Genomic DNA, 24746 nt, shown 5'->3' on the forward strand with positions numbered 1-24746 from the left:
CAGCCCTGTAGCCGCTGCCCAGCAAAGTGCCAAGGACAGTGCAATCATAGGGTGAATCTGCACATCTCTCCCATGAAGAGTCTTGGAGACGTGACATTATAAATGGTTAAGATGCATAGATGTGTCTGTCCTGAATCTATAAGGCTCTTTGCAAAAGCAGGATGGTTTTGAATACCAGAAGGCTCATTTGCTTTACTTCCACATTACAACCTCCCTTTTACCTTTTAAAATATTTCAAATTTTCTCATGTAGTCCAATTCAACGTACTATTTTCTACCACTGGACTATTAACTACCTTTAAATACATCATTCTGCTATTGCAAAACATATGACAGACTACCGTAAGCTGGCATCTGCCATTTGAACATTAAATTACGGTTAATAGATTTGTAGGTCAAAATGTAATAGCCTGTTTTGTTGGACTTTTGTGTACTAGTTTAATGGTGTGACAGGTATTGTGCAATAACCCCACAGAAAAGAACTGTCCTGTCACAAGTTGGGTCTATACACGGCTGGATAAAAGCTGTCATTCCCCTATTTCCATACATTAAATGCTTAGGCTAATGAGCTTTTATTGGGAACAATCCTGTTTCCACTGGACTGAAAAAGAAAGCTTTAAACAACTTTAACTGAAGAGCTATCATCAGGACAATCCAGGACTGAATTCTGGATGGCCAAAGTCTTTTATGTAAAATGAACTGTAAACAACTCATCATATTATGATATCATTCTCTTTATTAGATATTAAAATTGTCTACAAATAAATGTCATTATCCCATGTAGGGAAACCGAGGAACACCAAGCATTTAAACAAGCCTAGGATCCCTATTCAGTGATGTATTCACTAGTCCTACTGCCTACTTATTTAGCAGCAGAAAATATTTACTTAGGGAAAAAATGTCATTTTTTTGTTGGGAATAACCTTCCTGAGTCAAATCCTGAACCACAAATTGATACCATTTTGCGCATTCTGTCTTGAGGAACAAATGACATCCCTTTCTGTTTCTTGATAAGAAATATTGGGCCGAAAAGCCTAATAACGTAAGATTTGTTCACATGACTTTCAAGAGAAAAGAAGTCAGACAGGAGCTACCATTAAACATCTTTTTATTGTAGTCTTTAATGTACATGCAAAATTTTTAAAAAAGTGTCGGTTATATCTGTAAGCGTATAACAACAATGTAAATGTCTTGGATCAGCAATGTATTTGGATTAGGGACTAGTAACTAAGTGAACAGACATCTTTCAGGATATACACTTTATATGGTAAATCAAGAAAGTTTTCATCAGAGTGATTTTCTTCATCAAAAGATAAAATATTTCTTGTTTATAATCTCGCTTGTTTTTAATACTGAAAAAATCTATAATAGTACACTCTTCATTATGTACATAGAAAAACATAAAACTATATCCATACCAGTGTCTGTTTTAAATGCAAAAATAGTAGTTAATAGCTTTGTAATTTTTTTTGTGCACCCTCTCCCCTCCCCCCACCCCCATTAAAAAATGCAGCATTTCCTAAAGTTTTCAATGCTTTGGCAGAAATTGAACTGAAGGCACTCCTGTGTTAGGTAAAGCAATATGTGAAATATCAGCGCTACATAAAAAAAAGCTGTAGGTGCACCAGACAGCTCCATGCTCATCCCAAGGGCCAAATCTTGCACTCTCCAAGGTCAAGAACTGGTTTGCTGGAGATCCCAACTGTAGCAGGCTTAGGCCCCAGCTTGGTTTACAATAAAGCTGATTAGCCTCACAATTATTTTTACAAATGCTTTTATAAATGCTTCATGCAAACTGTTTGAGGATGCAGAGAACATCTCTGAACACAGTACTATCACGAGGGCAAAAAGCTCTTGCAGGTCACAGCATCAGAACATGTTGCAAAGGCTTTGCTTTCGAGGCCTTGCACTTTGCAACACGGTATTTTCACACAACACCCTCTGTTTAAGACTTCCTGATGTTGCAGCTCAGCTAAAAACGAACAAATCAACCCACAAATATGAAGTTTCTAAACCATCTCTTGTGATGGATTAGTTTAGACTCAGCAAAGCATCTTGAAAATAATCTGTGTGCTAGTGGCATGCTAACTTCTGCGGATAGGGAAGTTTTGAAAGCTGATACAAAAGTTTCTCTCAGGGGCAACTCCTCCTCGGCCTCCTGTGGCTTGTGTTCGGCACACCTTCATTTTTCTTGCAATTCAGGGTTATCTCTGGCATACCTGCGATATGTATTTATACGAGTACTTTGCAAAAAAAGAAAAAGCCTATGAGATAAGCACCTAAATGCTCACTAAGGGATGTGTCATAAGTCACAGCCGAGAAAACAGTTCCATAATGACCAGTTTTAGTTCTCTGACCAGTTTAGCACTTTGCTTCTGCAATCCTAGCAAAGGTTGAGAATCAACCGGATGCATACTTCCAAGAGAGAATGAGACAGAAAGGCACCGACTGAAGCTTTTTATGCACATGAAAAGCTTTCACATGTCAATGTCTCCAACCTGATAAAGTGTTAGATTGTTGGGACATATATTAGTTCAGTAATTTGTTTACTTAACTAATTTATTCATCGTGCACCATATCTGACCATGACTAAATAGCTGCAGTCAACTGACAATCCAATTGAAAAAGAACATTCTGCTAAAACCTGCCAGCTCGTCACGTTCATTCTGCTGCAATAGCTCTGTGCTCTTTGGCCACAATAAAATGAATGGCTTTATAGTGCTGGAAAGCATTTTTGTCGTTCTTCAGTATCACTGTGGATTTATCTCACAAGGAATGAAGGGTGAGATAAAAAGGCATCCAATAGCACTTCAGTCTCTGAATTGAACAGCCAGCAAAATGATAGGCAGCTGGCATGGAAGAATAGCCATTTAAGGTTAGTTTGAAATGCAGACTGAAGGGGAAAAAAAAAAAAAGAAAAAAAAAAAGCAAGTAGTCCAGTAAGAATAAACAGTAGAAAAAGAAACTGAGCAAGTGATTCTTTGTTTTAGGCCAGTATATCCACCACCAGTTGCTGTATGTTGCTTTGGGAAACACGAAACTGGCACCAAAACACTCCAAACAAGACAAACCCCCCACCCCCTTCCCAGGCTGATGACTCTCCTTGAAATGTCCCTCAAATCTCTTTCCGTACTGTGGCTCGGATGCTGCTGAACATTTTGCCTATGGCCTCAAACAGTGGGTCGCAGAACGTGTGGATGCAGATCGAATAGACGCGGCTAATGCACTGGATCTCAATCAGGTAGCTCCTTATGCATGGCACCACTGCCCAGATGTGCAGAAATGACAAAATGGCAAAGTAGATGCCCCAGATGAGAGCCATAGGAATGCCAAAGATTGCTGACAGTAAACGATAAAACCAGTATTTCGTTACAGTGAAGGTGGTAAAACTGGCCTTCCAAATCCCATCAAAGCTGTGTGTTCCCTCTGGCTCAGCAATCACATCTTCAAAATCAATCTGCAGCAAAGAACACAAAGTCAGGTCAGTCAGATGTCCACATCAAGGGTGGATTCCAGAAACACTTTTCCTGGATAGCAATGGCCCACTGCAACAAAACACCGAAGCACAGAATTTCTACATCCCAACAAGATTCATTCCATTTTAACACATCATTTAAGTCATGAATCTTCAATAACTATCTTTTTCCAGTGACTATCAAGGCAGCCCAAATGATTAGCTCAAAATTAGACATCTACCTTCTAGATGGAGATGTCCACAAAACTGAACATTTTCCACATCTCCCTACAGCCCTAAGGGTATGCAGCGCCCTTAAAGTCTACTTAAGGACAAACCAGGTGAACAGAATCATCATGCTTTTGTTGCCTAACTTAACTGTTTCATATCTTTATGAATGGAATAAATGCAGTTACTACTTTGACTTTTTACACACCTCAAGCATGTATCAATAAAATGTGTTTTATTTGTCTGATTTTTCCTCTCCTTCCCTATATAGAATTGCTGATTTTGACAGTGACGAAACAGTGATGCTAGCTGTTTAAATATATAATTTGAAACAGGCATAGATAGTTCTTAGTAGACTGAAAGATAAAACGCTAGATTTAGATCTGCACCAGGAGGAGCTCCTCCTTAGTCTGAAAGGGTTAGGGAGCTCTTTCATCTTATTAAACGTAAGGAGGCTCTTCACATAACAGCCATTTTGTTCTAGCCTATCCTGTTTATGTGATAACACTCTGTCCATGAAAGACATGGCCAGGCTAACATATTAATATTTAGAAGGAACACACTCTTCCACATGGTTCATAGTTTTGACTACTCACAAATCGTTCAAAAAGTCACCTAAGGAAGCAGTGCATGCCAACAGGCATACTTTACGGCTCTCTGTTGAAATACCGAGCTATTCAGGAAGCTTAATTGTCATAACATTTCTATTAGAAAATTAACAGAATTGTGACGATGGTTCAGTTCAATGTCACACAAACATTTGTTTGATATAACCCACAATACAGGATATTTAATTTAGTTAGCACAACTAATTGTATAGGTACTGCATTCAACAGGAAAGAGAACATCACAGCATTATTCCTCTGCAAGAAACTAAATGACTGTTTAAATCAGATGAAAGAGAAAAAGAAATCGCATTCCTGGGACTGGATCCCAAAGTGAGACGATAATGCTGCCATAAGTGAAGATTTACAGGAGAAGGGTAAGTATGCTTTGGGTCAGCAGCCTCAGAAACTCAAGCAATAGTACCGTAGCATGCTGGAAGGAGGTGAGTATACATATACTCAGCATAAATATTGTTTATACTGTAGGAAAAGGCTCACGATCACTTCTTTTAATCTGAAATATACATAATAATTTGAAAGAACTCCTCCCTCTCTCCTGTTGAATCTTCAATCACCTTCAAACCTACAAAGTGAAAAATACTATAAAACCACTGGACTTTCCAGTTTCTTAAACCAGAAAGATAATTCCAAAGCAAAACTGCACAGTCTAGGTGCAATTTACTCAAATGGCTTGAAAGTCCTTGGGAGGAAATTTCTGAATTGGTTGTGATATCAGATATCTTGAATGTCTAACATCAACCTGGCTTAATTCAACATATTATTGGGCCTAAACAACAATGTCTGCCAGTGCTTCTCTCTAGACATCACATAATGCAAACTATAAACCTCCACTTCATCTGCTACTCTGAACTAGGCTGTAGTGATCTGAAAGTGATCTATGATTCCTTGGGATGGGAATTCATCATCGTCATCACCATCACACCTAAAGGTAGCATTTGGGTTGAAATTCTGTCTCCACAGAAACCAATGGCAGACTTTGCATTGGCAGAGTACCCAAGGAACACACCTCAGTGCTGTGCACTTGTCCGTAAAGGCGTGCAGAGCTAAAAGTCTGTCTGGACTTTCTGAAACTGAACAGAATAATTTTAAATAATATCTACAAAGAGAGAAAAGAAAAAGAGATTTTGACTCACAGTTCTCTTCTGCAATAGTTCTGTGGGTATGCAATAACTTCTGTTTCTGTAGGTCACGTGCATGAATTTTTGGTACAAATCTTAGAAAACAGTTTCCTTGAAAACAATGTCTGAAGACAGCACAGAAAGTACACTACATCCACTGCTGAGTGAAGACAGGAAATTGGAATTGTTTGGGCTCTGTAATTTCAGTGGGTGCAAGACTGAAGCTCTGGAGGAAATAACCCTAATTCTGAGCAAAGCATCACAGACAACAATATTCGCTCTATTTTCATTTTGGGGTTATTAGATGTAAAAGTTCATGTTTGGGAACTAAACAACTGACAAAAAATTACCTTTATGAAGTACATTGGCCATAAAATAATTACATGAATCAATCATTACAAGTTATCTTTAGTCTAGTAAGACAAAGCAAGGAACTTTCCTGGATGTATTGTGATCTTTTTACCAAACGAAGCCATCAGATGTCCTTGAATCAGTCACAGGATTTTAGGACTGCACCATGAAAGAACGAAGAAAAAGTTGTAGATGTATATATGGAGAAATCAGTAATACCTACTGATAGTGGCATCTAATTGTCTTATATCTATTCCTGCTACCACCCCCAAAAGATGATTTCAAGATCTGTATATTGTTCATGGAAATCAATCTCATTCAACTGAGTACACATGTTGGAAAAATGTATGCCTGAGTTTATGGAGCAAATATATTTTCTTTGTGGAATACACAAACAAGGATTCTTAAAGTATCTATTTCTGCAGCTATTCAAAAGCAAACTTTTCGTTGTAGCCCATATGCCATGTTATCTCATTTTCAAAGAGAATGGGTGTTCCTGGCTTATCATCATCGTTTGCCTTGAAATCAGATAATAAAGATTTGCAGATGATGACAAAACCCAAGATGATTACAGCAAAAAAAAAGTTCCTTTTTTAAAAAGATGCTACTACATGAAGACAACATGGTTGAGCATAGCCCTCTTATTCTAAAACTTCTGGCAATTTATTGCATGGTTCCCACCAGCTGATGTTGTGATCCTTGGTAAAGCCAGTTTGTGCACACAGGCATCATACAGCAGTTCAGTGCATCGAGGGCTATTCAGGGTCATGCCTAAAGTCTTTTTATTCAGTTCAGCTGTGGTGGAGTCTATCTCATATTTTTTCAACTGACTGATAAGGGAAACATTAAATCACAGCAGGAAAGCAAGTTTGCATTGAGCTCCATCAGCCTTTTCATGGTTACATCTTTAATTTAGCTAAGTGGGACCTATTTTTATCAGCAAAGCATATTTCTGGCATACAAAAAGAAACCATAGGTTAATGTGAATTTCATAGAACTTTTAAAATAAGTAGTAAGACTGGCCTGTAATTTGATTCCTTTCAAAATAATTCATTATAATCAATATTTGACAGAAAAATGGAAGCCAGTAAACTCATTCATTTTCAAATCAAATAGTAAACTTTCTGTAATCATGATTCTCAGTAACTAATGTGTTTAGCCTGTTGTGCATTCCAAGATGTACATGGAGTTAATCCTGGGGAGCTGACAGAAGAATCATGCCATATAACATTTCCAGATGGACAGCCCTGTCCTCATTCCAGGAGATGATGCTAATATTAGAACATTTATGATATATCTTTGGCCAGGATTTCCCAGCTCAAGTCATACACAGTTGTCCTAAAAGTACTTAGGAATCAGTCTGTGAGATCACAGAATCATTCAGGTTGGAAAAGACCCTCGGGATCATCAAGTCCAACCATCAGCCCTACTCTACAAAGTTCTCCCCTACACCATATCCCCCAACAACACATCCAAACAACCCTTAAACACATCCAAGGATGGTGACTCCACCACCTCCCTGGGCAGCCTGTTCCACTGTCTGACCACTCTTTCTGTGAAAAATTTTTTCCTAATGTCCAGCCTAAACCTCCCCTGTTGCAGTTTAAAGCCATTCCCTCTTGTTCTGTCACTAATCACCTGTGAGAAGAGACCAGCACCAACCTCTCTACAATGTCCTTTCAGGTAGTTGTAGAGAGTGATGAGGTCTCCCCTCAGCCTTCTCCTCCTCAAACTAAACAGTCCCAGCTCCTTCAATCGCTCCTCACAGGATTTGTTCTCCAGGCCCTTCACCAGCTTTGTTGCCCTCCTCTGCACTCGCTCCAGCACCTCGATATCTCTCTCGTATTGAGGTGCCCAAAACTGGACACAATACTCCAGGTGTGGCCTCACCAGTGCAGAGTACAGGGGGACTATCACCTCCCTACTTCTGCTGGTCACACTATTTCTAATACAAGCCAGGATGCTGTTGGCTTTCTTGGCCACCTGGGCACACTGCTGGCTCATGTTCAGCTGCTTGTCAGTTAGAACCCCCAGATCCTTCTCTTCCAGACAGCTCTCCAGCCACACCTCCCCAAGCCTGTAGCGATGCATGGGGTTGTTGTGGCCCAAGTGCAGGACCTGTCACTTGGCCTTGTTGAAGCTCATCCCGTTAATGTTGGCCCACCGATCCAATCTATCCAAGTCTCTCTGTAGAGCCTCCCTATCTTCACGCAGATCGACACTTCCACTTAACTTGGTCTCATCTGCGAACTTACTGATGATACACCCTATGTTCTTATCAAGATCATCAATAAAGATGTTAAAGAGAAATGGTCTCAACACCGAGCCCTGAGGAACACCACTTGTGACTGGCCGCCAGCTGGTTTTAGCTCCATTGACCACCACTCTGGGATCGTCCACCCAGCCAGTGCTTGATCCAGCAGACCTTTCACTCATCCAGAGTGAATGAGATGATAAAAGCGGTGTATTCATGCTACCAACAATTGTCAAGAGGTTACTTTCTTGGAGCAATTTCAATAGCTCTCGGAATATTTCTACCAATGCACAGAAGCTGAACAGATGGCCCTGTAGGAAACATAGGTTGATGTCTCACTACCATATCTTTCCCATTTCATTATTCCTCAAGTCCCATGTTCCACATTGCTCCAGTTTGAATAAGGGAGTTACCAAACTGAACTTGAGAGTGAAAAGACAGAAAACTGGCCTGGTAACTCTAAAAACTCTCAGCTGAATACAATGTTAAAATGAAGCTGTTATCTTCCTGAAAGCCATAAGAACGTTATGAAATTACGTACGTGTCAAGAGAGTCCAGCTATGACTGGAACGCGAACATCTGCGGTGCTGTCCAAAACCAGACTTACCCACAGCAGTGTATAGTTTAAATAAAGATAGGCAAGGAATTGAGGTAATCCGGGCTCTCCTACTTCTCATCTGCTAACACATCTCGTACAGATGCACTGGCTGGGAAATGCTCTATTTATTCACTGTTCAGGCAGTACAGATAAGTCCTTACACTGCAGGAACTGAGATATTACCCAGATTCTTCCTGCACTAAACCACTCCCATGAAAGATCCTGTTTTTAACTCATAGGGATCAGTCCTCCACAGGCAGCAGGAGGAATAGGTGAGTGCATGCATTTTGCTTTGCTATGGGTTACATCTACATCACTCAGATTACTCGTTCCTCAGTCCCTCCTACTACTCTCCTCTGGTTTTTAATTCAGTAGTACTCAGTGATGGTGAGTGTCATCAGACTGATAATGGGAGTCCAACTGAACTAAGTAAAGTGAAAATAGGACTTAGAGGAGAAAGAGAAGTGGCCAGACATATGATCCTACGGAAGAAAGACACTCTAATTTCTGGAAATGAATCTAACCGGCTTGCAAGGATAAGATACCTTTTTTAGGGTATTGTTCTTCAGGCCACTTTTGCCAAAGCATCACGTGCATGTAGATCTGTGAAGAACTCTGTTTTATCTACATAAAGGCATGCTTAGGTTAGGCACAGGTCTTGTTCAGTAGACTGCATGTTTGTTCCTCCAGAGCTGTCTGGGTGTGCTGTGAAATCACGTTATTTGCTAAGATAAAGAAAATACAGGCATGTTCACTTGCGACAAGGAGAGAAGTAAAGGAAATTTGTTTTGACCCTCTAAAGGATGCTAATAACTTGCTACAGCCTTCTGTTTCAGCCAAAGCTATTAAACACTATCAACTCCTGTTCCATGCCCACAATACACTTCCTGACTTCAGCTATTCTTTGTTTCCTACTATTCAGTTTGGTAAAGCCAGTTTTTGCATTGCTTGAAGCTTTTGTCTGATTCTGCTACGAGAATTACCACAGCTTCTTTTGCTCTGCATGTGTTTATTAAAGTTTTATCAGGAAATTAAGGAACCTGCTTTGATTCTAAAAGAGATTTATTTACAAGAAAGGGAAATGGTATGGGAAATTTGTCTTCTTTTTTCAAAGTCTGTTTAAAGAAAAAAACTATTAATTAAAAAAGCTTAGCAGTGTGAAGTTACTGTTTTTTCTAAAAAAACCCCAGCTGACTCAAGAATATATGCTTTATATATGAAAACAGTTGACCTGTTGACCTTGCCACTTTAGTCCCTATGTATCAAAACCTGGCAGGCTGGAAAGGTGTGTTAAATGTGAACCTCAAATTGGCTGCTTACCAGTTGTGGTTCTTCTCAAGAGTTTGTTCTTTGAGGCACGTAATATCCATTACATCATAGAAAAATTTACTGTGTTGGGTCTATCAGAAAAAAATTATTAAGGCCATCAGCATTTTATGCGGGCTTTGATTTAATCTACATTGAAACTATAATTATTCAAATTTTCATGTGTGGTAGCTGTGTGCTGCTACTGTGCTCACAGTGTGCAGTTGGCATAGACAGGCACCACCAGTATTTCAGTGAGAAGGAACCCAAACAAGTGCTGAGGATGCCTACATTTTTGAGTGCTATCAATATCTTTTCGAGCCAGTGAAAGGATGCTCAGATCCATACTGGATCTCTCTTGACTGATCACTAGTATCTCCATTCAGGCAAACAACTTAAATATGCACACAACCTGAAAAATGTGAACTGTCCCACTGATGTCAATATGCTTACATGCTCTGCCAGAGCAGGGCTATAGTCAAGTCTGAATGTATATTTATGTAAGATTCACAAGCTACTTTTCTTTACATTTTTAGCACAGAGTATGGAAACTGTCTTTACTGTTTACTCTGTGCTATTTTTAAACAGGTTTTTCCCTGATACTAAGACTGTAAATATAATATTGTTTCACCATATTATATTGTGTCCCTATAAGACTTGAAACAGACATACAGAAAAAAAAGCAGATATGATATTTTTTTTCTCTTTTGATAAATGCAATTTGTAAAATTTCCCAATGCGTTCAATGTCCTTTAAAGAAACATTCAAGAGAAGAAAATGTATAAAAGATCACAAAACAGTAAGCCATTCTATGGCTTTGGGAGATGACATTCAGGGCAGGTGCAGCACTACTTCGGAGAAGACTGTGGTGTGTGTTCTTAAAAATAAGAAAATGCGTGAACATAGAAGATCATTATTTGTTTTTGTACTTCCACATACTATTTGGAACATAAAAATTGCCAGTTACAGTGCTTGGAGAACAAAGGCATCACAGCGGCAGAAAAAAGAGTTAAGCAATAAGCTCACAACCATTCTGTTAAATCAATGATACCAGTTAAACATCTACATGTTTCCTTGACCCTTTGAAATATCATGTTTCCACATCTGCTGATGCTTGTCTTCCTGATCACTGCCAGTTTATTAGAAAATGATGAAGCGTATAAGGTTGATTCTACTGAATCTGAGGGAAAGAGCATGGGAGGTGTTGGGTCTTACAGAGGAGTAAAACTGCTGTTCTCCCTTCCCTCCCACACACCAGGAGCCTGGTTCACCCTTTTAAGAGCACTGTGTAATCTTTGGCAAATGTTTATCTGCAGTTATGTAGAGAAGCTGGTACTTTGTTCCTGAAAACACAGAGCTTCATGATGCCTAGATGTTCTACTTCCTGACTAATCATTGTTTTCAACAGCAAACATTAGGTGCTGTCAGGTGTATAATAAAGGCAAAACTCATTCTATTCCAGAGTATTATATGTGCCTCAGGCTATAGCATGGGTGACTACAAAACATGAATGTCCAGCAGTGTTCAGAGATGGGATAAGTTCTATCACAAGACAAGAAATCATCTTGACTCTTGGTATGGTGGCAAGCCTCTAACAAACCCCAAGAGTCCCTCCAGGCTGGGGTGCAGCAAGATTAGGCTCTGCCTGTCAACTCTGAACTCTGCCTTCAGAGCACACTGCTCTTCTGCGGACTGGCCGGATCAGTGGGCACAACACTCACTCCTTTGCTCAAAAAAAGAGATACCATGAGTGCAGATGGCTAGGACTAAAGTCTTTGTGTAAGACAAACAAATAATTCCAAAGTGAATGAAACCCTAAACAAGAAAGCAGAACTGTTCCACCCCAGTTACTTGTTCAAACTGAGCAATGATTTTGCCTTACATTCCCTGTCTCCCTGTGCCTGCATTCCATAATATGGCAAGAAAAGTGTTCTGCTGGCAGATCTCAATGGAAATAGTGAATCTTTCTTGAGTACTATAGAGTAGGCCAGAAAAGCAAACAATTCTTTAACAAACAAAGATATTCATGTTGGAAAGCAGAGTTGAAGGACTACACTCTTCTAGCCAGAAAAAAAAAACCAGTCTGGTCAGGAGTGACCCCTACTGCACACATAACAAATATTAAAATGGATTATGAAAAATTTTAAACAATGCCATGACTTAGAAAAAGGTCATGACTGCAGATCACCATTTCACAAACTGAAAATCAATGAAAATAGCCAAAAAATAAAATTCTAATTACTGAGAGAACAACCTCCTGCTCCCTGCCCATGATGAATTACTGATTACATACCAGAAAAGCCCTGATGATGAGCTTTGTTTTATCAGATGGGCAGGCTCATCAAAATCTGCAGAAGTACTTGTGAGAAAAATGCAACTGATGCCAATGGGTCAGTACTGTAGCAACCAGGCACTTCTCCAGAGATCTCTTCCTGATACACTTGCCTGTCTTGTCTCAATATAGTCCAGCAGAAGGAAAAGACCAGCAGCTTCAAGGAGACATCTGCACTCCTCCGAAACACAGTGAAACTTCCTGTGCAGGTGGCGGTATCATGTCAGCCAGTTCCTTGGAAAATACGTTGATGTTGTCAGAGTAAGCAGTCAGAAAATAAAGTGGGTATTTTCTACCATGGAAGCTGGGCTGCTGGGAGGTTATTGCGGTTTTCCCAAAGAGAAACTCTTAAGAACTTTCTTCATTTTATTATTTGTTTCATGTTCCACAGTTTCTTGTTTGATACAGATATTTTAGCAAAGAGCTCTGATACGTATGTGTATGTACATCCATGTATGTCTGTCCATCCATATGTTTAAAGAGGTATATCCATCAATATGAACACTAGGGCGAAGCTGACTACACTAAAGATAATGGGAATTCTTTTACTGATCTAGTGGGGTCTGGAGTTAACCAGAATCCAGAAACATTAATAAAAGAAATTATATTCTATGAACAGATTTTACATTGTGCTTTTATATTTTATTTTATACCTATAAATATATTATATATAATATTATGTTAGATGTAATTATATTATTATATTTATTATATGTATATGTATATTATATTATTATATTGCCCTCAATGCAGGTTTACAGACCTGCTATTAAGGTAATAAACTGCTATTAAGTAAAACTTTTTAGAACTTGCTCTAGCTTCATCCCTCCTAAATTTAGGCACTAATGGGAAATGGAAATATAGTGACCTTAGACTCTTTAGTAGTGTGTGGAAAGAGACAGGCACCTTTGAAGGGTGCTTTAGATCTGGAAACCACTTTTTTCTCTTTATCATTTGTAAAGGGAGTCTAAGCAGAGGAGACTCTTAACTAGGTATACTACCCACAAACACATTCCTGTTAACTGCTGCAATACTTTTTAGGAAATCTATGTAACTTTTTTTCACCTTTTCCCTCATTTCTACCTGAATATGCTTATTGCTGACAGTGAGTGTTCAGTAATGCCCAGCTGCCTCTTTGTTCCTTTAAAAAAAATTTACCTCTGCACTTCTCCTATTAGAAGATTGTCTTTCTTATGGAAGATCTTCCATTACTGAGGAGGTAACTATTTCTTTAGTATTTCATAAAAATCAAGATATCATTAATCTAGAGTTCTGGTCTTGTAATAAACTGCACTAGAACAGAAATACATGAACTTGGACTTCATAAAACAACAGGAGACTTCATGGCTGAGGCCTACAGGAGACATTAACCTTATCTTGAGGGAAAACAGATTTTCTTTTTGAGGCATTTGTTTGAAATCTGAAATGGGGTTTCAGGTTGACAGAGGAAGTGGTACAACCCATCTCTGAGACTCCCTTAGGCTTTTTTGGAACTCTGAGTATAAATTCAGCACAGCAGGATTTTGGACAGGGAATGTGATGCTTTCACCTTCAGCTGTGAGAGCGTCTTCTCACTTCTTATCTACAAAGCTGAATTTATCAGTTCCCATTTATTTGAAAATAAAAGTACATGGGCCAGAAAAGTAGAAGACTATGGACAAGCCCCATCCTTGTACAGCCCCATTAATATCTATAGCACAGCTTCTTGACTATCTTGAATAAAATTGGGTGCAAGTTTTATCAATGAATGTGCTCATTAGAGTGGGGATAGTGGTACTGAAACTATTTGTCCTTTTGAATGCTAATCTGATGACATATTTTGACAAGAATAATATTGCATAAAATTCAAAGTTTGTTTTGCAACCATCAAAACACATTTTCATAAGAAATCTGCCAGAAAAATATAAAGGGACTAACAGAGTTAAACCTGCCTCTCCAGTAAATCAAAAGAAATTAAATGGCATAACTTCTCTTTCGTCCTCAAAATAACAAATCCTTTTTAGTTGGAGATGGTTTTTATTACTGTTGTTCATCTGGTAAAGAAAAGAGAGATCATAGTTCTGGATCAAAAAGCTCAAAAAAATCAATTCCTAACGTAGATTTCATCCTACTTTCTGTTTATTACTAAGGTATTTGAGAGCTGTGGGAAATACGAACTTATCTTAGTTTAGAACTATATCTCTCTTCAGTTTTCCAGAGATCCTAAGTTTTATGGAATCATCCAAGATAATTTGTATTTTCTTCTCCCTGTTGCCTAAAATACAACAAAGTTCAAATTCTCACTGGGGACCTCATAGGCAGACCACTCTACTATACACATTTATCCCTCTTCCCCCTGGAGAGTTTTGGATTTCAATAATTTTTTTTTTTTTGGCATTAGACATTCATACTCTTTGCAACAGAGGATGGTATATCTATCCATATAGTGGGCTAAAAATTCTAAAATTAATTCAACTCGTTCTTAAAATTTTCTAACATATAATCTGGATTCTGTTGAATTTATCAGAAACGAAAAGTATTTGTCTCCTCTGAATCTGAGATAGGGTCCAATAAATTCTAACAAAAGGAACATCCATGCTGAATCGTTGGCTCTGTCCCCATGGTCATCAAATGAACATTTTCCTATGGAGTTATGAGTCATGTTCATCATGCTAAGCAAGAAGGCAGTACATAAGGCTTTAATAATACTATGAGTTTAAACGCAAACACATTTTTTTGAGAAAGAAGCTTTCATTAGAACAGATGCCATTATTATCTGTAATCTTATGGACATTCAGAAATTCCATGTCTGGAAACTCCTAATTAATGTGCAAGAAAACTGTTTATCAGAACTCTAAAACCTCGCTCAGTTCTCGTATAAACTGGCATTCATAATGACTCGAAGTTTTAATCTCTCACTCCTAGACTAGTCTTGGAAAAAATATTTGAAACAGAATTGTATCATGTGGGTAGCCAAAGTCAAACGTTTGAATATTCTCACATTTTAAATCTAAACCCCGCAGCTGGGCCTTAATATGACACAAAGGTTCCGAAACATTTCATCTAAATGCAGTTTATGTAAAAGTAAGGTGTCATGTCTAAGCTACATATATCATCAACGGAGAGAAACATGCCGTTTGACAGCACCGCTTGTCCCGTCCTAGGGTTAGGCCTAAACTCTGTGATGTGAATCTGCTTCCAGAGGCATCTAACATCCATCACTGCCAACAGTAAGACCCCAGATGACAAACTTGGATTCGAACATACCCACACACATTAATATTTATATATTTTTATATTTACATGTTTGTCAATTTAAATATATATTCATATATTTATATTGATGTACTTAAACTTACATATTTATCTGTTTTCTCAGGACTTTTAACAATATCTGAAAACAAAGAAAGGGGGTCTGCATTAAATTTCACTTAATTCCTTGTTTCAGAAAAAGCACCTGACTGAGTTCTGCTTTTGTCTTGTTTTGCTGTGTTGAAGAGCAGAACTCTGTTCCTCCCAGGCTGGCGCCTGCTGTCACATCAGAGTGACAGCCCTCAAAGCCCTAGCCCACCCATCTGAAAAGAGCAGGGGATGACGCCTGCTTTCCTTCCAGGAGGTTCTCAGGTGTGGAGATGGGAGGTGCTCTGCCTAGTCATCTCTCTGTGTATCTTGCACGCTGCTCAGCGCAACAGGGAGGGATCGTAATTGTGAAGGATTAAATAAAAATGCAAACCGCTTTTTAAAAAACCTCTCTTTTTATTAGAAAGTGGCAGAAATTGTAAATGGCTTTAAAATGGCTGAGTAATACCTTCCTCCCTAATGCCTACTGAAGGGTGCTATGGTATTTGTCAACATCTGACTAAAAATTCCAGACTTTTCCTTGCAGTGAGCTGAATTGCGCTTGACTGCATTAGCTTTAAGTGGAAGGCATAAATACGTAACTGTTTAAAAATTGGTACAAAAGCTCTGCATCCGTACATCTGTAGCCGAGTACTGGATTTTTTTTCCAGAGAGAAAGGGACTCTTACGCAACAAACAGCAGATAGACACCACTTATTTAAAACAAAACAATAACTATGTTCTGGATGGTAATACAGGCACAGGCCGTTCTTCCTGGCACACCACTGTAGGAAAAAACTGTAACCTGGCTGCAGATGTGACTGCACGTTTGGTCCTCACTAGTCTCAAAGGAGTAGACTTTGCAGGGTTGGCTGCAAGGTCCATCCCCATCGTAAGCAAGGAGCAAGGGAGTACTGAGAAGCTCAAGCTGCAGGAGAACTGGTTCCCTCCTCTGCTTCTTCCAAACTCTTTGTGCAGACTTGACCACAGATACTTTGAGAAACTTAGAAAACTCCAAAGAGTTGGAAGGCTGTAATTTAGCCATACTCTGGAAAACACAAACATTGTGTTGGAAAACAGGATGAGCAAAGGCTGAACCGCAGGCACCTTCATGTGAGTCCTGGGTCATTGGGGAATGAATGAGAGAAAAAACAAGATCAGCTTTCTATCCTGTTTGTTGCATCTCATCACACATAAATAAAAACTGCGGGACACAAGTCCAAGAGCAGAATCATCCAGTGAAGGACATATGAAATAGATACAACCGTGAGGGAAAATAGCTGCATAATCACCAGCATGACTCCCAGAGAGCTCCCAGATGCACAGAGACTGTTTCTCCCTCTCTAGATTCCTTCCTTGCCTCCTGCATGACTAGCCAACTTCACAAGCCAATGCCTCAAGGAATGGGACCACCGTTGCACATTCTCTCCCTGTCAAGGTGATGCATGAGGGCAGTCGTATGAGGAAGAAACTCCTTCCTTCCCGCTCCCTGCTGAAGGAATTGTAACAGGAAGGAAATTCTGGTGATTTTACTAGATTGTGCTTCCTCCAGCCCAGAGCTGCCAACTCCGCTGTCTGTGGACCTCAGGTTCAGTAAGGCCTCATTTCCACCCCTCTGAACAGAAATCCAGTCATTCACCACACTTTTCTGGAAGTATCCCAGCACTTAGCTTCCACTTGATAGCTTATTTGAAGATAAACTGTAAGCAGTAACTTTGGTATAAAGCTGCTCCACATGTCTAGTTTTTATAAGAGGATGTTGACTGTGTCTCTCCCTCTTGCCTGAATGCCTACCTTATTGCTGCCTGCACCACGTATCTGCTGCAGAGGAAGCTGTGCAGATGCTTTGTGTTGCACATCAAGGGAACATGTCTCCTGCTTCTCACAAGCAAGGGTTATTTTTAAAATGTGCTATGGGAAGTATTTGAATGCAGCCAACACTGAGGCCTTTTAGAGAGCTGCTTACAGAGCAGATTCCTCATTCTCTGTCTAATCATTTCTATTTCATGGCTGACTGATTTGTCCCCAGTTTCCATGCTATTGTGTCTCACAGTCAAGTGGCAAGAAATGCATTAAATGCTGAGCAAAAAGCAGAAGGTTCTGAATCTAGAAAAATGCAATGACTCTAAAGAAAATAGAGCTAAGCCTGAAACATACTTCTGGCTTTACAACACTCCTGAACATTTTTTTTTTCTCTGACTTTCAGCACCTGACTGAGACTGGGGACTCCTTCTGTTATACAACGGTACTCTTTACACTCTGCCTGGATGATTTACAGCTGAAGTAAGAAACGCAGATGCATGACAGAAGGGGACCAGAGACTGATGGCTAAGGCAGGAACTGAATCTGTGTATCTTCACCCAACCCAAGCCTGTCCCCTAGGTAATGGGTCTGAACTTTATTGCTACGTCTAATAGGCTGAACCTGAAAAGCAGTGTCCAAATAAACTGTGGCAAAATTCCTCTCTCTACTTTTCAGGTTGGACATACTCATGAAATACTTCTAACAATCAAATTAATTCTCATTCATCTTTCTAACAGGACAGAGAAATGTTGCTTTATCATGCCCACATTTTTTACAAATTCTGCTGTTTTTATGACGTAAAATGGATCCTGTTTGGTTAACATCAAATTAATTTTGATACTTTCCTGTGTCTTGATGTGACTATGGGCTCAGCTGCTGACACAGAGGCCATACTGGTATGCTGGCTGTTTGCTGGTTTTCAGTGAATGTGTTGGTCTACAATTATTTCAAAAGGACAAACTGAAAAGCTTGGTTTTCCCATTCTTATAATTCTTATTTTCAACTTTCTTTTAGATGATTGGATGCAGCAAACTTTCTTAATCACTGCCCCTGTGGGAAGCAGAAAGGCCAGGATGGGCTTTGCATGCTTCAGTTTCTAAGTCCATTAGGAGTTTTTTCCATCAGTGGTCTCCCTCTTTTCCCAGCAGAATCTTTCTTTTCCTAGTTAAGTTTGCGGACACCCGGATTCTGACTTGCTTGGGGGCTATGACTCATCCTCAGAAGGTTTGGTTGCTTTGGGGACTTCTTCTGTTGATGTACGCAATAAGCCACAATACAGGCTCATCCTTCAGCTCCTGAATTCCCTGTCTATTCAGCTGCTCCTCCGTGGGTAGAAGAAAAAAGAATTGCTCTGTCCTTTTTAAAATCAACCATTTTAATGGAATTTTTGTACCACTTGATAAACAGATGAGTTTTTCTAAACAAATAATAACTTTAAGCCTTTTCTTTCCTGATTGCAAAGCTGACAATGGCTCCTTAAAGATATAGCCTGCTCTGAGGGCTGATTATTAGTGTTGATCCAGCACGATGGTTAGTCATATTCAGCACCTTCAAACTGTGTTGAAGTCAGTGGAATTTGAGGTTACTTGGAACCTTGCTATATTGTCTGCACATAGCATGAATCATTTTACTGACATACATTCCGGAACCAGAGTCCAAGCTTTTCATTCTCTGGAAACAATGCAACATTTCTCTTTTTCAATAACGGGTCTTCCTGACAAAAAAAACACGGTGAACTGCACACACTTTGACTCTGCTGGACACTAAATAAGCTGGTCAGTGGCTTAGTCACCCACTACGACTGGGCAACTCCTGTTTTTCCTAGGTTCTGACAAGCCCAGATGACAGCATCCTTAATTTTCACATGCATAGTATAAAATTTGTCTGCTAAGAGAAAAAACAGCTCTGCGATTTTTCTGATCCTAGTGACTTCAAGCAAAAATCTCCATCGACCCTGATTTGTCAAAACAGTCAAACTCTGATTTAAAAACCCCAACAAAAAAATCGGGACAAGGGCACAGTTTAGATTTTGCTTAGCTTGTTTTCATTTATCGTTTCTTGAGGGAAGGAAAAGCACCAAGGAGAACAAAACAAAACAAGGACACAAATCCAAACGACTGCCAGGACCTCTGATTTCGCACCCACTTGGCTTAGGGAGGACGATCTGTCCCGCAGGCCGTACCCTGCGGCGCAGCCAGCTTGGACCGCGCTGGTTTGGTGCCACCTCCCTGCCCTGCCTCTGTACGTGCCCGAGGGAAGGAAAATCCCTCTGCCGCTGTTACAGGTCACGCAAGTTTTTCCCCCGCTCCCCCCGGGTCCCGGGCGCGACGTCCCGGCTGCGGAGCTGACCTGCCGGCACACGGCTGCAGCAGCCCCGCGCCGGGGCGGCCCTCGCCCCGGAGAGCTGCCGCAAGCCCCCGCCCCAGGGGAGGCAGCTCCGCAGTGCCCCGCCGGGGCGGCCCCGCCGGGAAGATCACGGGCAGCCCGCGGGGGGTGCAGCCCCGCCGCGCCCCTGCTGGCAGCTCCGGCGGGCAGCCCTGGCCCGCTGCCCGCCTCCCTCCTTTTCTTTAAAGTAAAAAAAAACCAAACCAAAACCACGAACAGCTCCTGGCCCTTTTTTCCCTCTTGCAGCAGGTGGAGGGAAGCCGGTTGCGGACTGCTGTCGCCCTGGCAGTGCCCTCGGCAGGACAGACAGCTGCCCGCAAGTGGCCTCGCCCCACGCCCCGTCCCGCCTCGGCCCCCTCACCTTGACCACGTCGTCGTTGAGGTGCTTGGGATCTCGGTTGACCAGGTCGATCTCTTTGGTGTGCACGTCGTGCACCGCTTTTTCGCTCAGCTCATCTGCCATCATCTTGTTGTTGGGCTTGTAGATGTTGCCCTGCTCCCTGACGGGCGCCGTGTACAGAAAACCCTGTGGAGAGGGAGAGGAGGGCGGGCGGGAGGGGAGAGCCGCGCCGAGGAGGGCAGGGCAGGGCAGGGCAGGGCCGGGCAAGGCAGGGCAGGGCCGGGCTGGGTAGGGCCGGGCCGGGCCGGGCCGGAGGGCGGGCAGGGGGAGGCGGCCCCGCGTCCCGTGGAGCGGCGGGAGCCTCGCTGCGGGGCGGCTCTCGGCCGGGCTATTTAACGGCGGCCGCAGGGCGCACACCACACCCCCGCGGTACCGGGCGCGGCACTGGCCCCAGACCCAGACCCAGACCCAGACCCAGACCCAGACCCAGACCCAGACCCAGACCCCGGTCCCGCCGCCAGGCGTCCCCGGCCCCGCCGCGCCCCGCCCCACCCGCGCCCGACGCCGCTCCGCTCCCCGCGGCGCTGCCCCAGGGCGGAGCGCAGCCGCCCCTCAGCGCGGAGGGCGCAACGGCCGCCCCCTCCGGCAGCGCGGGGAGCGCCCGGGGCTCCCCGCGCAGCGCCCTCCCCATACCGCGCTCCTCATACCGCGCTCCTCGCGCTGCCCCCCCGCCCCCCCCCATACCGCTGCTGCCGCCGCGCGGAGCCGAGCACGGAGCTCTCACCGTGCCCCCTCCACCCCGGCGCCCTCCCCGTCCTGTCCTCACTATACCGCCCCCCCCCCCGCACGGCCATCATCGTGTCCCCTTCACCCCGGCGCCCTCGAGGTAGCACCCTCCCCACACCGCCCTTTCCGTGCAGCCGCCACCACGGTGCCCTCACCGCGGCCCCGTTCCGGCCGCAGGGGACGAACCGCCCCGGGTCCCCCTGCCCCGCTCTCCCTGCCCGCAGGTCCCCGCTTCCCGCCCTCCCCGCCGGGCGCCGGCCGCGGGCTCCGCCGCCGAGCCGCGCCTCGCTCCTCTGCCGGGCCGGGGCGCTGCGGCGGGCGCGGAGCGCGGCGGGGGTCGCCGGGCGGCCGCAGGTACCCGGCGCCGGGCGGGAGGGCGGCGGGGCAGCCGGCGGGGCGTTCGCAGCGCCCCGGCTCAGTCCCGCCGGCGGTCCTACCTCCGAGTCTACGTATTTGGTACCGGACATGCTGCCCCGGGCTGGCGGGCGGCTCTGCCGCGGGTTTCTCTGCGCTATAACTTGTAGGACCGGAGGCAGGAGGATCCCGCTCTGCGGAGCGGGCGGCCAGGGGGAGGTAGCTGCGAGGGAGACGGCTGGCCGCCGGCCAGGGGCTGCTCCCTGCCCTCGCCTGGGGTGGATGACAAGCCGCGGTAGGGCCCGGCATATCGCAACGCGGCTGGGAGCCGCCGGGGGCGGGAGGGGGAAGCAGCCCTGCCCCGGCAACCTGGAAGCAGGAGGACCCGGGCCGGATGCTTGGGCCACGCCGCGCGGGGCCGGGGACACGGCAGGGACTGGGACACGACAGGGACTGGGACACGACGGGGACTGACTGGGACACGACAGGGCCAGGGTCCCCCCCGCGCCGCCCTCCCTGCCCCGGCCGCCCGCGACCCCCGGCAGCAGGTCCCTGCCCCTGGGCTGCGGGGGGCGACGGTGCCAGCGGTGGGCTGAGCCGTCCGGACCGGGGGCGGGAGGGGGGGGAGCAGAAGTGGGGGGAGGAGGGCAAGGAAGCAATGAGGAGATGGAAAACTTTAGTTGTGTTGCACGTCCAGAGAGAGCGAGGCGTTTGTAGGGCTCCCCGCCCCCCCGGCAGTGACAATAGTTTACACATACTCATCGCTGCCCCAGGAACAATTGTGGAAACTTGGACACCCCTGGGCTGAAGAAAAAGAGATTTTCTCAACCGGTTCATTTCAAAACTATGCAAATATTTAACAGTCCTGCACTTAACTGTGCTATATTTTTCCCTGGAGGAGACTGACCCGTGAATGGCTGCCATGCATATTAACCATCGGGATTTGCTTCCAAGGAGAAATGGTGGGACACTGACATTTTGCCATGCTCTGTTCTCAAAGTCCTTTGTAAACTCAGCGTCATATGTTGGTGTAAAAGGTGTAAGGATTCATCACTGTATTCAAGATGGTTCAGGTTAGGGTTGCAATGGCACTATACATCCACAAACTATGAATTATATTTTGCCTTTTTTTTTTTTTTTTTTGTGTTTGCAGACATCAGTTTTCTATTAGGAAATCAGACCATGGTGAAAGATTTGTAACATTAACAGAAAAATAGTGACCTTAGTGTTATGCCATTTAGTAGAGAATTGCAGCAACAGAAGTAGAAAATTCTTAACTGCTGTATGTTTGGCTTTGGCAATTCAACAGAGAAATGACCTCAAAAAAGCCACTGGATGGATGTAGGCTCCACAGATGTAAATAACTGCACCTGTTGAAAAGGCAGTCCTCATGGACATGTATTACTGATATGGTCATCAGTTAGCAGGGAACTTTCTTTAAGAGTTTATATTGCTCATAAACTTTAGAACAAATGCTTTGGATGGATGTTTTCCAACTTTCCAAGTTACTTGTAATTTTTAAAAGTAACTTTTTTATTGATGCAATAATTCACTTAGGCCATCATTAAAATACCTTCATCTGTCCAAGCATTTGAGTGCGTGCATAGGGTCAAATGGATTGAAGGACATAGTCTCTGCAATTTTTTGACCCATCTGAAAGAAACCCCACAAGACATTTCTTTGTTTTCATACCTAGGAAAGTTTTTCAATTTATCAGTGTCTTGCATATAAATCAGAAGATTTTGACCCACCATTCAGTATTGCTCTGTATCTCAAGGATGACCCCTTTAAAAGAAATTTCCAAATCATGCAACGCTACTGCAGCTAGAAGAATATTGGAAGCTAGTGGAATTTATAAACTTTATGAGATGAAGCCCAGAATAGGCTGCATACAAACTGAAACAAACCATAACATCTGATGAACCTTAGCAGTGCTCACTTGAGCATGAATGCTAAGAAGACAGCCTACAGAGAAAATGGCACTACCAAGTTGTAAGAGTGAGGAAGTTACATGTGTGGAGATGGATAGGGATAGAGCCACAGCCCATTGCCTCTACCACTGTTGTATGAGAAATGCACACAAATGTCACAGCCGGAGACTTGGCGTGGGTGCGTGCAGGAGTTCTGCAAGGAGCTCCCGTTACATACAGAGGAAGAGTATAGCTCAGTTGGAAAGGACCTGGTAAAGGCTTGCAGGAATCTTGTGAAAGTGCAAAGGCTCCGGACCCCTTCTCAGTTACTATGAATGAATTATCCAGGGGTGGCTTAAAGTTACCAGGGGTTGTAGACAGCCAAGCTGGCCTTGGAAATGCCACTCCAGATGTCTTCTCACTGAACTTTGCTGTGTCTTTAGTAGCCCAGGTCAGCTGTGGAACAGGACTACATGCTACCTTGGATGGCCATTCACTGCCTTTCTTCTTTCTCCATCACACCACTCTTAAGCATTTCATGCCTAATTTTAAAAAGTTTTTATTGCTCCAAAGTCTTGCTTTAACTGAACTTTCAAAGTTTAGCATTACCTTAATTGAGAACTTGCTCTAAACACAGAGCAAAATGTGTGCAAGTTATGAGCTGTTCTTTCCATTTTGAGAAGAGAAAAGGTTTTGGTATGGGTAGGAAACATTTCTTCCCATAAGCCAGTGCAAAAAAAAAAAAACCCAAAACTGGATTGGACAGAATTCCTCAAAAAACTGTCAGAAAATGAGTCATGAAACTGAACTGAATGTGCTTGACTGCTCACTGTGTGTCTTTGTCTGGTATCAAACACTCCCTTTCCCTCCCCTCCTCACTGCCCCCTGCCCCCCCCCCCCCCCCCCGCCTTTTTTTTTTTTAAGCTTGTGTAATGATTCCAGTTATGGTATTAGCAATATTCCTGATGTATTCCAACGTCAGCAAGATCAGAATCAGCCCTGGGAAACTATTCTTAATGTACAGTTTCAACGGCAGTGAGGCTGTCAGATAACAGGGGCTGTCAGCAAGGAGCCTGCCCTATACAGAGCACTTAAAAACCTGAGGCTTAGGAGAGGAAGATCATTGCTTTTTTTAGTGTCTTCTGTTCAACTATTTAACTGCATCCTTTTATATGCATTTTTGGATGTTTTGCTGGATGAAAGCCCAAGCTGCCAGAACTGTTGGTAGTAAGCATCAGCCATGCTACTGTCCTCATCCTGCTGCATGATAACAAGCGTTGGGCTGGGTTTAACATGCAGGCCAGTGTTTTGCTCGTTCCATTATTTACAGACTTGCAGTCTTGGAGGATTCATGGTGGTCATCCTGTCCCTGCTCTCTGCAGGATTTCTGTATTTTGAATTATAAGTCACTGGATCAGAACTTTTCCACTGAGATGGGTGCCCCTTGCCACCAGTATGTAGGACTGCATTTTCATGTATGCATTTGTTATTTGGCCTGTTTGTTCCTTGCATTAAAGGAGTAGTTATGCCAGGAGAAATGGTAAGATCCCCTCACATTCCTTCCTTCTCACAACCTCTAGCTAGG

At 43.1% G+C, this 24746-nt stretch overlaps 1 protein-coding gene across 1 annotated transcript; it reads right to left on the bottom strand.

Annotated features, from left to right (window-relative positions):
• Positions 1 to 1090: 1090 nt before the first annotated feature.
• Positions 1091 to 21523, bottom strand: CAV1 (caveolin 1). The gene is made up of 3 exons (XM_074870218.1): positions 21335 to 21523; positions 20133 to 20297; positions 1091 to 3456 (listed from the first exon to the last, which is right to left on the bottom strand). The coding sequence occupies exons 1-3, from the start codon at positions 21362 to 21364 to the stop codon at positions 3115 to 3117; spliced, it is 537 nt and encodes a 178-aa protein (XP_074726319.1). The 5' UTR covers positions 21365 to 21523; the 3' UTR covers positions 1091 to 3114.
• Positions 21524 to 24746: the final 3223 nt, after the last annotated feature.

The sequence above is a fragment of the Strix uralensis genome, chromosome 5 (assembly GCF_047716275.1).
Source record: "Strix uralensis isolate ZFMK-TIS-50842 chromosome 5, bStrUra1, whole genome shotgun sequence".
NCBI lineage: Eukaryota > Metazoa > Chordata > Aves > Strigiformes > Strigidae > Strix > Strix uralensis.

What these genes read in the sequence shown, in the direction of transcription:
- CAV1 (XM_074870218.1), bottom strand. Translation starts at nt 21,364, where the DNA reads ATGTCCGGTACCAAATACGTAGACTCGGAG. An exon ending in CCAAATACGTAGACTCGGAG is followed by an intron (nt 20,298 to 21,334) that starts GTAGGACCGCCG and finishes CCCTCTCCACAG; the next exon opens with GGTTTTCTGTACACGGCGCC. An exon ending in TCAACGACGACGTGGTCAAG is followed by an intron (nt 3,457 to 20,132) that starts GTGAGGGGGCCG and finishes TCTTTGCTGCAG; the next exon opens with ATTGATTTTGAAGATGTGAT.